At 37.9% G+C, this 15,253-nt stretch overlaps 1 protein-coding gene across 1 annotated transcript in view; it reads right to left on the bottom strand.

Annotated features, from left to right (window-relative positions):
* LOC113095694 (fibronectin-like) overlaps positions 1–15,253 on the bottom strand; it is a 27,793-nt gene extending 12,540 nt beyond the window's left edge. The window contains 25 exon segments of the mRNA XM_026261073.1: positions 252–530; positions 1,753–1,944; positions 2,307–2,393; positions 2,602–2,770; positions 3,166–3,260; positions 3,365–3,628; positions 3,791–4,069; positions 4,864–5,058; positions 5,192–5,281; positions 5,579–5,707; positions 5,882–6,058; positions 6,169–6,337; positions 7,057–7,169; positions 8,219–8,359; positions 8,607–8,735; positions 9,561–9,713; positions 10,386–10,562; positions 10,816–10,998; positions 11,539–11,736; positions 12,797–12,958; positions 13,509–13,646; positions 14,063–14,194; positions 14,397–14,534; positions 14,711–14,836; positions 14,948–15,253. Coding sequence (XP_026116858.1) covers positions 252–530; positions 1,753–1,944; positions 2,307–2,393; positions 2,602–2,770; positions 3,166–3,260; positions 3,365–3,628; positions 3,791–4,069; positions 4,864–5,058; positions 5,192–5,281; positions 5,579–5,707; positions 5,882–6,058; positions 6,169–6,337; positions 7,057–7,169; positions 8,219–8,359; positions 8,607–8,735; positions 9,561–9,713; positions 10,386–10,562; positions 10,816–10,998; positions 11,539–11,736; positions 12,797–12,958; positions 13,509–13,646; positions 14,063–14,194; positions 14,397–14,534; positions 14,711–14,836; positions 14,948–15,107 — 4,075 coding nt within the window. The 5' untranslated portion in view covers positions 15,108–15,253.

Here is a 15,253-nt window from a genome sequence, read left to right as displayed (position 1 = left end):
TAATGCATTCTCAAAGAATGCAAATAACGAACATACTCCTAGAAATGCATCAATATTCTAAAGTAAGAAGACGATTTATTCCAAAAAGTAATCTTGGATAGGTGGACTAAGAAGTAATCAAATGAAGTGGCTTGAATAAATGATGGTTGAGGGATGATGGTCTCAGCCTCTCGTTTACATCCATATTCTCCATTCCTTTCCCTTTTCTTTTAACACCACACTCTGAAATGTAACTATGTAGGATAAATCACCAGTTTGGGTTTGCTGTGTGATCACCAAGGGCACACTCTCCGCCTCATCTGTAATGGTGGACACACTGATGTCATAATTGATGCCTGGCTCCAGTCCACGAATGGTATAATAGCTGACGGAGGAATTCACCACATCCTCAAAAATAGGAAAACTCTGGCCGGCTGTAACAACTGTAATACGGTATCCAGTAACTGCCGGGTAATTAAGTGGGGTCCATCTAATTCCAATTGTGGTATCCGTGAAATCAACAAAGCTGAGATCACCCACCTTGGGCACATCTTTAATCAGTTAACAAAGTTGCATTTATGGGAAAGAGAGAGAGAGAAGACAAGACACACAGAAGCAGTGTCAATGACTAATTAAGATAAGAAGCAATTTATTGTTCTCATGCCATCAGTGCTAAAAACTGCAAATAGCTAATCATCAGACGACATGCACACAATAATGGGAAATAAACAGGCTTTTGATTTGAATTAGTCATACTGCAAAAAAAGAGAAAGCATCAAGCGCCAACTTTTCTAGGAATTATCAAATTCTATAGATATTTTCAAACATTAAAAAGGTGAAACAGCCATGCTTATTGAGAATTATACAATTATTTCATGATGCACAAACAGATGAACAAACCAAGGATTTATTGGAAAAAAGAAATGACTGGATTTTCTGAAAAGTTCAATTTTCTAATATATTAAATGCAGCTTTCTTTATGGATATTTGCAGGAGACCTGTGATGGCAACTACAGTAGAAGCAGGATTATATGGTGTAGTAGATATAGCTCAAGGATAGAGACTGAGCTAAAGGCTGAAAACTGGTAGCATTTTGGAGTCCTATGAGTTGTAAGCCACGAGTTATCACCATTGTGGCATTGAGCACCAACAACTAACAACTTATAGACAGAACATGGAGGTTTGGCAACCACATTACGTCTTGTGGGAATAACTTGATGTCTAGAGGTGCTTGTTGTTCCTATTCAGTGCTTGTTTGTTCCTTTAATGACTTCTTAGCCTTCTATTTAACAATAGCAAAACTGAAGTCTATATCAGAGGAAGTCATCTCTTAGTTGGGTTTAATACCTGATACTATATTTAACTTATGATAGGTCTAGCTAGTTGCCGTTTAACTGTCCATTATTGGTGCAATGGCTGGGTCTATTTATAGTAATAATATAAGCAGAGCAAGTTAAGATTACCATTACAAAGCTGATTATAACAATACCCGTTGACTTGACTTGATATTTCAGATGCATACTTGTGATCAACAGCCTGTTATTCATATATACTTTTAAAGCAACAATTGGCACTCATATACGCCAAACTGAACACTGCTTTACAAAAATGTTTTAGACTGGGTGTCTTCAAAAAGTAAATTTCTAAATCTGTATATCGATAATCAGGTGATTCTCTGGATCAGTCATGGTGGTCTTGATCCAGCAGAGCATGGCTTGAACTTACCTTTAGGTTTGTTATTACTGTACATGTTGACTACAGATGGAGTCTTACCTTGCGTGATGGTGGCTGAGACAGGCTCACTCTCCAGGTGGTTTTTAACAGTATAGACACTGACATTGTATTCAACGCCAGGCCTTAGGTTTTCAAGGGTACATGAGGTTTCATGCCCTCGAACAAACTCCTCTAGAGTATTTCCACGCTGCCCATTGACTGGTGTGCACGTCACTCTGTAGCCAGTGATATCTGAAGAGGATAAAGGGTATTTTGCAAGTATAAAAAAAGATACCATTTGTATGTAATGTAGCTTCTTCAAAGAATACAATGGTGTTGTCCAATAAACTATGTTTTATATATATATTTTTAATATTGTAATTAGCAAGTCATAAAAGTACATGCAAACAGTTATTATTAAATGAAAGATGAGCAAACAGACAAAGAAAAAAGGGAGAAAAGGATGACTTGAAGAACAGATAATTCCCAAAATGGGACAAAATTAACCCGAATGTTTGAAACGGGCACATACACATACAGCCTACATAAATAGACCACCAGCATCCTTCAAAGAACGGGTGAACAAGGATATATAGTGTATAGTCAATATTTACCTGGACTTTTGGTTCTGGTCCATTTGACATTGAGTTCACCAGTGACAGGGTTAGACACCACATTCAGGTCAGTTGGTGGGGATAGGGCTAATGTGACAGCAAAAAGAGGAGTTCAACTTTAGAAAATGTACTTAGCATTTTGAGCCCTGTATTACAGGCTACAAGTGTCTGTATTAATATTATATTGAATCTCTTTCAGCAGAGATCTATCAGTAGCTAGTGTTGCTAGTAAAAAATAAAACTAAGCATTTGCATTCTGAAATCTTTAAAGCCTTTAGACAATGTCACAACTTACATGTCACAACTTTGTTTTTGATTGGGTTCCCACGCTTTCTGCCATTGAACAAGGGTTGCAAACTGTAGATATACTCTGTTCCTGGAGTCAGACCAGAAATGTAAATAGTGCCTTCGCCAGAGGTCTTGTCTCTGGGAGCTTCACCACCTTGGCTGGGCCTCACAGACATCTGAGAAAAGGGCACATATTAATTAATATACAGCATGAATCAAGTCACTGAGTCAAAGGGAAAATACATGAGCTTCTTTTCTGGGAATGTAGAGGTAAAACCCTGGTGCAGGGTTGAAATGGAATATGTTTTTTGGAACAACAACTTTTGACTAGGGCAACCTAGTGTTCCATCTATGACCTTTAATGACCAACGTGGAGATGCTAGTACCCATTTAAAATCAGCTGCCATAAAAAGCTGGTGGGCAGCACACTTAAAGCTCCTGAAACAGTATGCAAACTCTATTACCTGCCATCCAATATGTAATATTTACAATGTAGTTGCATTATTTTCACAAGGTTTACACAAGAAACTGCTAATGTGCAACCAGCAAATTCTAAATATAGTGTTTATACCCTGTAGCTGAATCGTGGTACTGGGGTCCAGGTAACAATAATAGCAATATCGGTGACTTCTGTGGTGAATTGAGGAGCATTACCCGTTGGCTGAGCTGGTGAACAAAAACAAAGAGGATATTCAAAACTGAGCACTACCAAATGAACACAGGAGAGCACCATTCTGGATTGTTTAAGAGAAAGGAAAGGGGTCACGCACATGTTCTGAAGGCATCAGTGACACCCTCGCTGAGTGTGTTCCCTTGCTCTGAGTGCAGGGTGACTATGTACTCTGTGTCAGGCTCAAGGTCGCTGAGTTTGTATTGAGATTCATGGCCGGGGATCCTCAGCTGTTTGGAGCTGGAGCTGCCCGTGCTGATGAAGAGACGATAACCTGTGACCTGAGCTCTGGGGACAGACCAGATGACCAGAGCGCTTTCATCAGTGATATCAGTGAACTGCAGGTCGGTAGGGACATCAGGCTCTGCGGGACGAGAATGTTGACTAGATGTTCACACAGGAAATGTTGTGAAAAACTGACCAAGATGGTATGTACAGTATAATATAAATGTAACTATGTTACACATGAATCCACCATCTGTTGTTAGTTGCATTTTAGAAAATGAATAGTTTAAATGTGACCAACTTGTAGATTTCTCCCCAACCAAAGGTTCGCTCTCCACTCCTCTGTTGACTGCATAAATATGGAAGCGGTAGAGTGTGCCCGGCTGCAGGTGTGTGAGTTCAGCGTAAGCATTCTGCGACACAGGAAGCTGAAGGGGTCTCTGTGTCCGGCCATCTGTGCTTACGGGCGCAAAAGTTACACGGTATCCTGAGACCTCATTTGGAGGACCAGTCCAGGTGATGGTGATCTTGGCATCAGTAACTTCATAAAATTGCAGGTCTGTGGGAGCTTGGATCTCCTCTGTTAATGAAATAGAAAGCAAAATCACAAAATTATCTTCCAGTGCTTTACTACAAGGTTAGAATAGGAATTATATGTAAACACAAGACTTCAGGCAAGCCAGGATTAAAAGTGTTCAAATCCCTAACAATAAGTAAAAGCCAGAGAAATGGTGATGCTTGATTTATCAAGTACTACTAAATATTTTAGTCAGGAATGTCTGTATCACCACTAAATACTTTTGTAGATTTCAAAAATAGTGCTCTATTAGCCTTAAGAGTGAAAAGCAAAATCATCCAAAGACTTGACAGTTCTCATAAGGAAGTGTGTATTTGGTAGACCTCAACTTGAAAGAAGAGAACAAAGAGACACCCTCAAAACTTCCCAGTCCATCCTTATAAGGTTGTTTTGGTTCTGAGAAAGCACTAGATCTCCCAGCTTAGGCATTTGCTAGAGTCTGCTCTCTCCGTGAAATGTCAGAGAACTGGCAGACCTCTTTGCACATGAATGAAAAACTTGGGCACTTTCACAAGCTTAGAGAAAATTTTGTAATTTGCTCTTAATAAAGTTGTACGAACTCCAATGCAGACATAAAATGCTAAATGTGTTTGAGCATAAAACATTTTGATACAAACTGAGGTAAGGATACAAATTGTGAACTGAAAACAAGAGAGGTAGCAATAAGCCATAAAAAAAGAAAAAATAGAGTGGGAGGTGTCACCTGCACCATGCCTAATACTCCCAATAATTTACAGTCACTTTCTACAATATCTGTCTAATAGAAGCATCCCAAAATGGATCTTCTGAACTCTTACCAGGCTGTTGCTTTCCAGCAGTGCTGATCTGTAGGACCAAAGGTTCACTCTCCAAGCTGTCTTCCACTGAGTAAATACTGACATTGTATGATAGGCCGGGTCGTAGGTCACCCAGTGTCACATATGTTTGAGTCTCAGGGAGGATGAGCTCAGTACTGCTGCCCTCAACCGATGGAGTGTACACAACACGATAGCCTGTGCATACATTACAAAAAAAATAGTTGATAATTCCACATTCATACATTATCAGATGTACTAAAAACAAAACGTCAAGCAACTTTACAAGACAGTCTTAATACATGAATGTTGGTGCACAAATGTTACTCACCAGTTATAGGTGCTTGGGGTTTAGACCATCTGATGGTGATGGATTTCTCCTGTACATTTGAGACCTCATGATTAGCTGGAGCATCAGGTGCTGTGAATAAACAGACAATTAATTTGAATTCAGCTGACCCTCATGGCTGGATGTTCTGTAAATGGATCAATCTGTAAATGAGGGACATTTTGTTTTGAAGAGGCAACCCGTTCTTAGCATCAACACAACAATAAAATTTGAGCAACAAAATAATCATGTCAGTATTGCTGTTTGAAAACATCTATAACATATTCATTAGTGCACAATACTGTTTCATGCCTGGTAAGAAATATTAATGGCTACTAAATTTTCTCAAAATTTTTTTTTGGACCCTGTGCATGATAATGGGAATCTTACCAGTGGTCTGAGTGGTTGTCAGGATGAGATTTGCATTTCCATCTGGATTGACTTCAAAAACTTGGACATTGTACCTACGGCCAGGCAGAAGATCTTGGATGTTTACTGATGTAGAGGTTCTTGGGAGGTCTATGGGGAGAAAAGGGTAATTATAAAGTCTTTTTTTTTTTTTATGATTCCAATTGGATAAGAATGGTATTATAAATGTAGCTTCTTTAGCTTTTCTTCTCATTTCAGTCATGTTGAGCATTAAAATTCCCCTGTTCATTTTTTAAAAAGTGGCATGTCACTGACTATACTCACCAATCACATGGGGTTGGGCTCCTTCCTCAGAGAGTTCATATTCCACTCTAAATCCAGACACTGTGTCAGATGCAGATACCCAGGAGATGACGAAGCTGTTGGAGGTGATTTCGGTAATGGACTCTGAAGTGTCCACTACTGGCAGGGGCTGGGTGGTCTCACCCTCTGTTTTGTCCACTGCAGAAAAGAGAATGATGAAGGTTTTTTTTGCTTTCTTTCAACATAAAAGGTCTGTGACAAAAAAATTAAAATAAAAATTGAACATGAAAAAATAAAAATCTACGTACAAGAGCCATACACAGTGGTGAAGTCAAAGCGAGTGACCTCTCTTGGTCCATAGCGTAGAATACTGATCAGCTGACCCTCATAGGTCAAACCTGGTTTAAGCCCTACAATGGTGTAAGAGTTGAGGTGCCCAGGAATGGTGACCTCCTTCCACGGTGTACGTGTGTTTTTCTGTGAAAGGAAAATGTTATATGCTGAAAAATATAGAAGCTAAAATCACCAAAGTTGTTCAAGCAGGTGAATCTGCGGTAAAACTTGAATATGGACATATGTTAAACAATTAGATTCTGCTTTCTTTACATGTCTTGAAATAGCTGACAAATGTAACAATGAGTGGGTATTCTGATAAGGGCTGGATTGTTAAAGATCTCTTGACATTTAAAATTAAGAAAATTGAATTTTTTTTTTTATATATATATATATATATATATATATATATATATATATATATATATATATATATATATATATATATGAGATTGGTTGTTTGAATGTAGTTTGTCCTGCAGAAATAAAATATTGTCCAAACACAGCTTTTAAAATGCCCTGCCAGGAAATAATAATAATTTAAAAAAATCTCAAAACCCTTTTTCTTTTAGTTAATTTTAATAATTTGCAACTTAACACTGATGTCCATGTTTCATCATGTCAGAGCGAAGAGTAAACTCCAAGGACTATGGCTTATTTATGTGTGTGATGAAATATCATCATATGTTTTTAGCATAGGCAATCATCCCTTGCTGACAGAGGCACACAAACATTCACTGAAGGGACAAAATATCTCTCATCCCAGGAATCTGGAATCTTCCTTACTGACATAAATTGTAACTAAACTAATATCACCATAAAAATCCAGCTCTGGATCAAATCCTCATAAGACAAAAACTTACGACTCTCCACTTCAGGATATATTGTGTAATGTGGAGAGATGGGGGAGCGTTCCATTGGATGGGATGGGAATTCTGTTGATTTCCAGCTTCTGTGAGGATGACCCGAACAGGAGCTTTTGAGAAGGAGGATAAAAATGTATGATTAACAGTCTGATTAGATAGTTTCATGTTGTAATGGCTATTTACTCGGCCACTGTACTTAATACGATATGTAAAACGTGATAAACTCAGTCTGAAGGAAAGTAAAACAAAGAAAGGAGAGAAGTCTTTGAAAACAGTCTGTTTCATATTAAGAATTTGAAAAGAAGTTTGGATAAGACAAACAAATCTTGTCTGGCCAGATGTCTGAAAATGGAGGAAAATAACCCAGTTTGTCAAGTGAGGGGTAGAAAAAAAACTGTCTGGAGGATGATTGCATGGGTGTGGTGTTAGAAATCACACCCTGCCATAACATTCTTCACCCACTTTACCCTTTATTATCCCCAGGCCTTCATTGCAATTCAACACAATGAAGTCCCCTTCAGCTCTAGAAGAAAATACACAATCCTTTATGGTGTCAAACCAAAATTACACAAAACGGTAAGATGGTAACCCAAATACAAATTCACTGTGTCCTTCGAAAGTACGACCTTCAATATACAGCGCTAAAGCCAATCGTTTACAGATGGTCTGAGTACATATTGTGGCTGATCTTTTTTGGTTCTGTGAAGGTCATAAAAATACAGCTCACACTTTCCTCAAAAAAGGCCAACACAGCTAACAAAAGGCAACCTGTCTTACATTATTATACGCTACTCCTACAGGGCATTTGCTTGCACAGAATCACGAATGAACAGCAGACCATGTTATTAAAAGCTATAAGTGCTATTTGAGAATCACATTTGCTATTTTGCACAGATGAGCCATAACCATAGACAAAAATTACATTTTCTAAGGGCTCTAATGCTGTGGTGCTCAAGGCAGGATTTATAATGATAAACCGTTAATTCCTTGCATAAAGCTATCATATGGCTACTTTTATGCTGAAGCCTGACAGCCTCAGTTACTGAAAAACAAACTACAAAATAACAAAGATGACAAAGCATCATCAACTGTTAAAAGAGGGTTTTTTTCTGTTTGCTAGGTCTTTTTAAATGCTTGGCAAAGTGTTGAGATATCATACCAGTAGACTGCAGAGGCTCACAGGCCAGTTCCCCAATGCCATTGCCATAGCAGGAACATCTATATGGGACGCCTTGGATGACTTTATTCCATGTCTCGCCAATCTGGTAGAACGCCCTGGACCCGGGTTCCTGGCACTGGTCTGAAGAGAAAGAATAAATGGTTTGTGTAGAGAAAGTAAAAATAGTCTTTCTTTCATTTCAACATTTACAAAAACTATTGTTTAAATCAAGTCTGTTTGATTTGAATTGAAGGAAACACGAGCCATTCATGTTGTAAACATATTTGTATGTATAAAGGGAAGTTCTGACATTTTGAGAAAAAGGGTAAAAAAAGAAAACAGAACAAAGGCATCCACATAGCAACAGAATTAGAGATTGCTGGCTTACCAATGGCATCACATCTCCAACGACCCCGACCTTGGCCAAAGCATGTACAGTTCATCATGTAACCCTGGTCATGACGCTTCTCGAAGGTCTCATTCACATCATATGTTTGTCCATTTACTATGCATTGATCTAAAATAGAGAAGATTTTTTGAGAAACTTTATAATGACTATTACTAACAAAAAAGGGAGATCTAGAAGCATTTTGGGAGATCTGCCTCCTCTATACTCCCAATTTTAATTTGTAAGTAGATCATAGACATAGTTTTATATATTATCTGAGGCTACTTGCCTTAGAAAAAGTAAAGTGGCAGTAAGGTATTTTACATTGTTTATAATTCTAATCAAAAATACTATTTCTAACAAATGCTGTAAACATTCTATTTATCAATAAATCTTTCAAAAATGCACCAGAGTTTCCTACAAATATTAAACATAAGCATTTTCAACTGGGATTATAACAATAAAAAATATGTTTCTTGAGCATACTACAATGATTTCTGAAACTCCATGTGGCAATGAAGACTGGAGAGGTGAAGCTGATAATTCAACTAAAATATATGTAAATAGATAAATTATATATATCAATAGTATTGTTTATTATTTTTTTTTTATCAAATAAATGTATAATTTATGCATAACCTATAAATGTCTTGATAAGCATAAGACTTAAAAAAAAAACAATCTTACAAACCCCAAACTTTTACAGTAGTGTATATAAGGAATATATTTATAGTATAGTATACAGTACATAAGTGTGTGTGCGTGTGTGTGTGTATACATACATGTATTTACTATTTCAATTAAAATTAGTTTAATTTAATTTAAAACTATTTAATGAAAATAAATGAAAATAATTTAAAAACTATTTCATAATGTAATCATCTATTGTCATGTTCAGAACTACTTTTTGAAATATATAAGATACTGTAAGTGTGTTTGAGAACATCTATTGACCTCTGAGCTGAGTGTAAGAAATGCAGTTCCATTCTCCACGTCCATTGCCCTGGCACGTGCAGCGCATCATGTGACCGAGTGTGTCATGGCGCTTGTCCCATTCGTCACCCACACGATACATGACGTCATTAATGGTGCAGACTTCCTCATGAGCTGGATTAAAATGAAGAAAGTGCATCTATGATTGCAAAAAAACCCAAATATTTACAACAAGCATGTCTATTCTGAATGCACCTCTCCCTGGAGCTAAGCCAGGAACAATGCCTGGTCTAGACCGGAGCCTGACTTAAAACCCTGACAAGGGCGGACCCCATAGACCCAATCATTGAAGCCACAAATAAGCACCCCATTACAAAATTCCAGCTCCCATAATGGCTCTTAAATACATCTAGAGATCTCATTTGCAGTCTACTGAGTGTCATGGCCTGAGCACATAAAAGACCATTTAAGGTTAAAATAGCCATTACTGTCTATAAAACCTGATTTCAGTTGAATGCATTAATGCAAAAATAATTTAAACATATATTAATCTACATTTATATTCTTACTGACACACTAAGTACATGAAAACTAAATGTGTTGTGACTGTATAAAAATGGTCCTTATGCAGCAAGGTGCCAAAATCTTTTAGTTTTTACAGTATTGTACAACTTTGGTTTCAATGTGCAGAATTTTTAAGCTAAAAATGTTTTTCCACTATCAGGGGCTATTTCCGCCATTATCCATAAAGGAAATACATTTGTATCGCAGTAAACAAAGACAGTACTGCTGTGGGAGAACTGCTCAGTAAAAGGAGAAAATTTGATCTGAAGCAAGCATACTCACCAGCCATGGGACAGAAGCCGTATTTCCGATCTGTATCATAGTCAGTAGTGGTACCACACCACTTCATGCTGTCACGACGGCCATCAGATGTGCAGTCAGTGTAGTTGCGTCCATTATATTTGAAGGGAAACTGGCACAGAGCCCCATTAGAGTTTCCTCCTCGAGTCGCCACAAGCTCTGAAAGTCCAAAAACAGGAACAATCAGACAAATCAAGAGTGAATCTCAACTGATTACTTCACGAAAAAGACCATGCCACGAAATGTATTGGTTTCAATCAAAGCTTCACCTCCGTGGTCAACCAGTTTTACCAGAAAGTCCATGCAATGTGTTTATGCTGGTCGAAACCAACATAAACTGGGCATTTTGCTAGTGTATTCAACTTGGTGTATTCAAGGTGCATAAAGAAAAAAGGTTCTTAAATGCACTTACGGTTCTTCCGGGTACAGAATGAGTACATGCCATCGCTGTCATAGTTAGATGTGGTACTGCACCATAACTGCCCATCAGTTCGGCCCTCAGAGATGCAGGAGTAGTGGGTGTTCTCATTAAAAACAAAGGGGAACACACATGGCTGCCCAACAGAGTTGCCACCATAAGCAAAGGACTGTCCATCTGTGTAAATCAAGAAGACAACAACATTATCAGTGGCATCAGGGGTGTTTCAATCATTAGAAATAAGGGGTTCATTTCACACCAACATTTGGAAATTTCTATACTCATCCTCCTTTTTGGGAGAGAATCACTTTGAGGCAAGGCAGTTTGTTTTAGGCCTTTTACCTATAGCTTAAACAACAGGGTATGGCGTTAGAAATGGCAAACTCGTGAGTTTGATTCCCAGGAAATGCACAAACTGTTCAAATGTAAACTGAATTCAATGTAAGTCACTTTGGATAAAACCTCTGCCAAATGCCTAAATGTACAAATTTTCCAAATATACAAATTTAGTTTGTTTTGGTGCCATTTCATGCACATAAGTTGTAGAAAACAACAAGAAATTGGTGAAAAACAATTGAAACCTACACTGGTCACATGACCTTCAAGGCTCAACAAGGGCGTAAAGCATGCACGTAAAGTTTTCAAGAACTGGTTAACATAGTAAGTGTCAAAAATATTCTTGAATTCCTATATTTAATTGAAATAAGTAAACATCACCTTGCTCCTCGCAGCTGATTCCTCCTCCAACACAAGTGCACAGCATCTCCTTGCTGCCCTGAGTTCTGATCCAGCTCATACCATTGGAATAGTACACACCAGAATCAGTTTTACAGTTGCCCTCCTCAAGAAGTTCTGACAGGACACTGACTTGGTCCATCACTTGTGGAACTCTATGAGCCACGGAAGAGCCAGAACCTAGTCACAAACACAGCAGATGAGCTGTCGAAGCTTATAGCAAAAATCTATATACAGTATAAAGAGGTTTCCTATTGGATTTTTTTTTTTTTCAAGAAATGTATCCTTATGTGTAACCATAATGCCCCTATTGGGAGAGCCTGTCCTCCAACAAAAAACGACCATATACTGTAGGTCGTTTGTGCAAGCACCTTATTACGACCTATATTTACGTTTTAAAGTTAAGCACCCTCTAGAGGGCCTAAAAATAATGACAGTATCGCGTTGCGTCTATCATCAAGAAACGACGTATAACGTCATTATCAATCAAAACAAACGTTTATTTAAATGAAATACGTGGGCTTTTTACACCGATCTCACAGTACTTCCTACATATTTTACTAGTTGGTTTATTCGTTCGAATGACCACACCTAACCCCACCCCTAAACTTAACCCTCACAAAAATCATGCTAAATTTTGATTTATTGAGCATATACATTTTCGTGCATGTTCGTTCCCTGGGATCGAACCCATGATACCATGATTACATATCAAGGTATAACGCAATAATCTACCAACTGAGCTACACGAAACACAAATCAGAGTGCAAATAAAAGAGTACAAAACATTAATATGAAAATGACCTTTTGCCAATAGGGGCGCAATTGTAGTATACGCCCTGATGGGTCGTATTTCAGGGATTTGGACAAATGACCTATACGAGCGTATTGGTTGGAGGACAGGTTGTATTGGGAACTTAGGATCCACTGTATGTGATCCACTGTATGTTTTTTAAGATCTATATTTTGTCATATGTTTTGTTTCAATTTCTATCTGGATTCTTTCAGAATTGTTACAACAGATATTCCAATAGGCTTCCTTTGGTTTCTGTAACGAATATTTGGGCTGCTGCACACTTATGCTACATATAATCTACAATAATAGTAATTTCCTCCTACAACTTAATAAACGTGGTACCTTGGCTTTTAATCCTGTAAATCTTAACTCAAAAAAGTATTAATAATTGGAATGGTTTTTAAGTCTTTTTCATTCACTTGACAGCAGATTTTGTATACTTACCAATGGCGGTTGTTGCATGGGAAGCAGCATATCTCTCACACTTCCATTCTCCACGACCATTGCCTGTACAAAGACACTGCAGAGTGTTTCCATTGGAGTCAGTTTTGGTCCAGGTCTCACCAATACGGTATGAGGTTCTGGTATCTTGGTCATTACAGCGGTCTGGGAAAACACAGTGAAACAGGTCAAGGTCATGGCTCATAACAAAATAAGGAAAAGCCTCTTTACTGAGATACATTCACATTCGTTTATCCAACACTTGTTTGGGAAACACCTCCAAACATCACAATTCAGTAGGATGTCTTTATTTATGACCACGGTGAAGTGTTTTCTGACACTTCCCAAGCAGAACAGGTGAAGGAAGTCAAGATCTCAATAGTGTTTGTTCACCCACTCATCTTCCTTTCACTGCAAGTTACTCCAACTTCAATAGCTCTGAAAAGTGAATGCTGTAATTTTCCGTAATTTTCCCATCCAGCAACAGGAAGCTTGCAGTTCTGCAGAACTCATTGGTAATAATGTAATAAGGGTGTGTCATAGAAATAACAAAGTCATGAAAGGAGACATGTGAAAATGCTGTTCTTTGGAGGAAAAAAACATGACCTAAGAAACAAGTAGGCGTATACTAGGCAACAAACAACAAAAATATGTTTTTTTTTTTTGTTTTTTTTACTGTTGTTGAACACATTCAATATTGAAAGGAAGCTCTTACTTCTAGAGGTGCAGGTGATGCGTCCGTTGCCCTCCCCCAAACAGGTGCAGTCTACTATCATCCAGCTTTGGTAGGGTTTTTGCCATGTCTGACCAACCACAAATGAAGATCCTAGTGTGTCATCATAGCAACCTTCCGCTGTGAAGATACAGTGAATATAGCATCTTGTTTCTACCACTCAGGTGTGGCATGCTATAGCATTCCAACTTTCCAAAAAGAGTCACATGCAATTTCACAACCACAGAAGCAAAAAACTAAACAAACCAAACAAACAAACCCAGAGTATTTACAGGGCAAATAAATAATAAATAAATAAACAAACATGCAAGCATGTTAATAAAAATACAACATATACATTTGCATTTGCATATCCCAAACTTTCAGAGAAATGTAATTTAATTCAGTGTTGCAACTGATTTTAAAATACCTTGCTTTATATGCAATATGCTTGCTTTATAGCTGTTTGGAAACAACTTTATACAGATTTGAAGGAATAGCTATTAGCCTGTAAACTGTTTGCAAATACAGGTAAATACAGGTAAACACTAACTCACCAACTGGTTTACAAGTCCACTCTCCCTTTCCATTGCCAAGGCACACGCATTCAAGCATGTAGTCTCCAGTGTCATGTGGTCGTGTCCAGGTGTCCCCGATTCTGTAGGAATTTCCTCCTTCATGGCACCGATCTGTAAACAAGAAGGAAAAGAAAAGGATCAGTTTAGTAATTGGGAACATTTTTTATGTACAAATCATAAAAAAAAAAACATGACTTTGTTATTTATATATATATATATATATATATATATATATATATATATATATATATATATATATATATATATATATATATTTTTTTTTTTTTTTTTTTTTTTTTTTTTTTTTACTTACTAGCAATGGTGCAACTAATTTTGCCCCTGCCGGACCCAACGCAGGTACAGTCCCATATCATGCCATCCTTCGGTCGCTCGTAGGTCTCTCCGACTCGGTAAGAGCGTGCATTGAATTTGTCATAGCACGACTCCTCGGCTACAAAAAAACAAAACAAACAAAAAAAAAAGCTTATCAACTTATCAACTCGTTTAGTGTATATAGGCTACGTGCGTAATTGCGCATTCATGCGAACTCACAACGCATGCAGTAAATAAAAAAAAAAAAAATCTAAACAATCTCAATGCATCAAAGTGAATCATAAAAACGCATACCCGCTAGTTTGGATTTACACTTGACCCCTGAAGCCCCCTGACAAGTGCAGATCAGAGTGCTGTCCATGTACTGGCGCTCCCACTGATCATTCATCCTATAAAACCGACCGTTTTCGTTGCACCTATCTAAAGTTAAAAAGACACCGTTAACATATATTGCTATATAGGCTAAATAAAACACATATAGAGTCAACTTTTTTTTCTTGTTACAGCACGTGCACTTTTTTCAAAACTTACTTTCGTGAATTGCTAAACTCCTGGCTTCTTCGTAGACCGGGTCCAGACGGATTTGTTGTTGCGTTTGTCTTTTACTTTTCCCTGCAGACTGTGGCATACAGTAGACAGATCCCCCGATGCACAGCAGGAGCAGAAGCCTCTTTACTAAGACACGGATCATTTTCACCCGCTGCGGACAACAAGTGTGTAAATGTGTTTTCTATTGCGCGCTGAGGTTCGCAGAGGCTGACTAAGTTTGCGCACGGTTTTATTTCAGCTGCCTCCCCCTGAACCTCCGCCGTCCAGCTGATGTTGGACGAGTGCTCT

This window comes from Carassius auratus, chromosome 1, assembly GCF_003368295.1.
Source record: "Carassius auratus strain Wakin chromosome 1, ASM336829v1, whole genome shotgun sequence".
NCBI lineage: Eukaryota > Metazoa > Chordata > Actinopteri > Cypriniformes > Cyprinidae > Carassius > Carassius auratus.
Note: the sequence above shows the minus strand (reverse complement) of the source record. Positions and strands in the feature narration are given on the sequence as shown.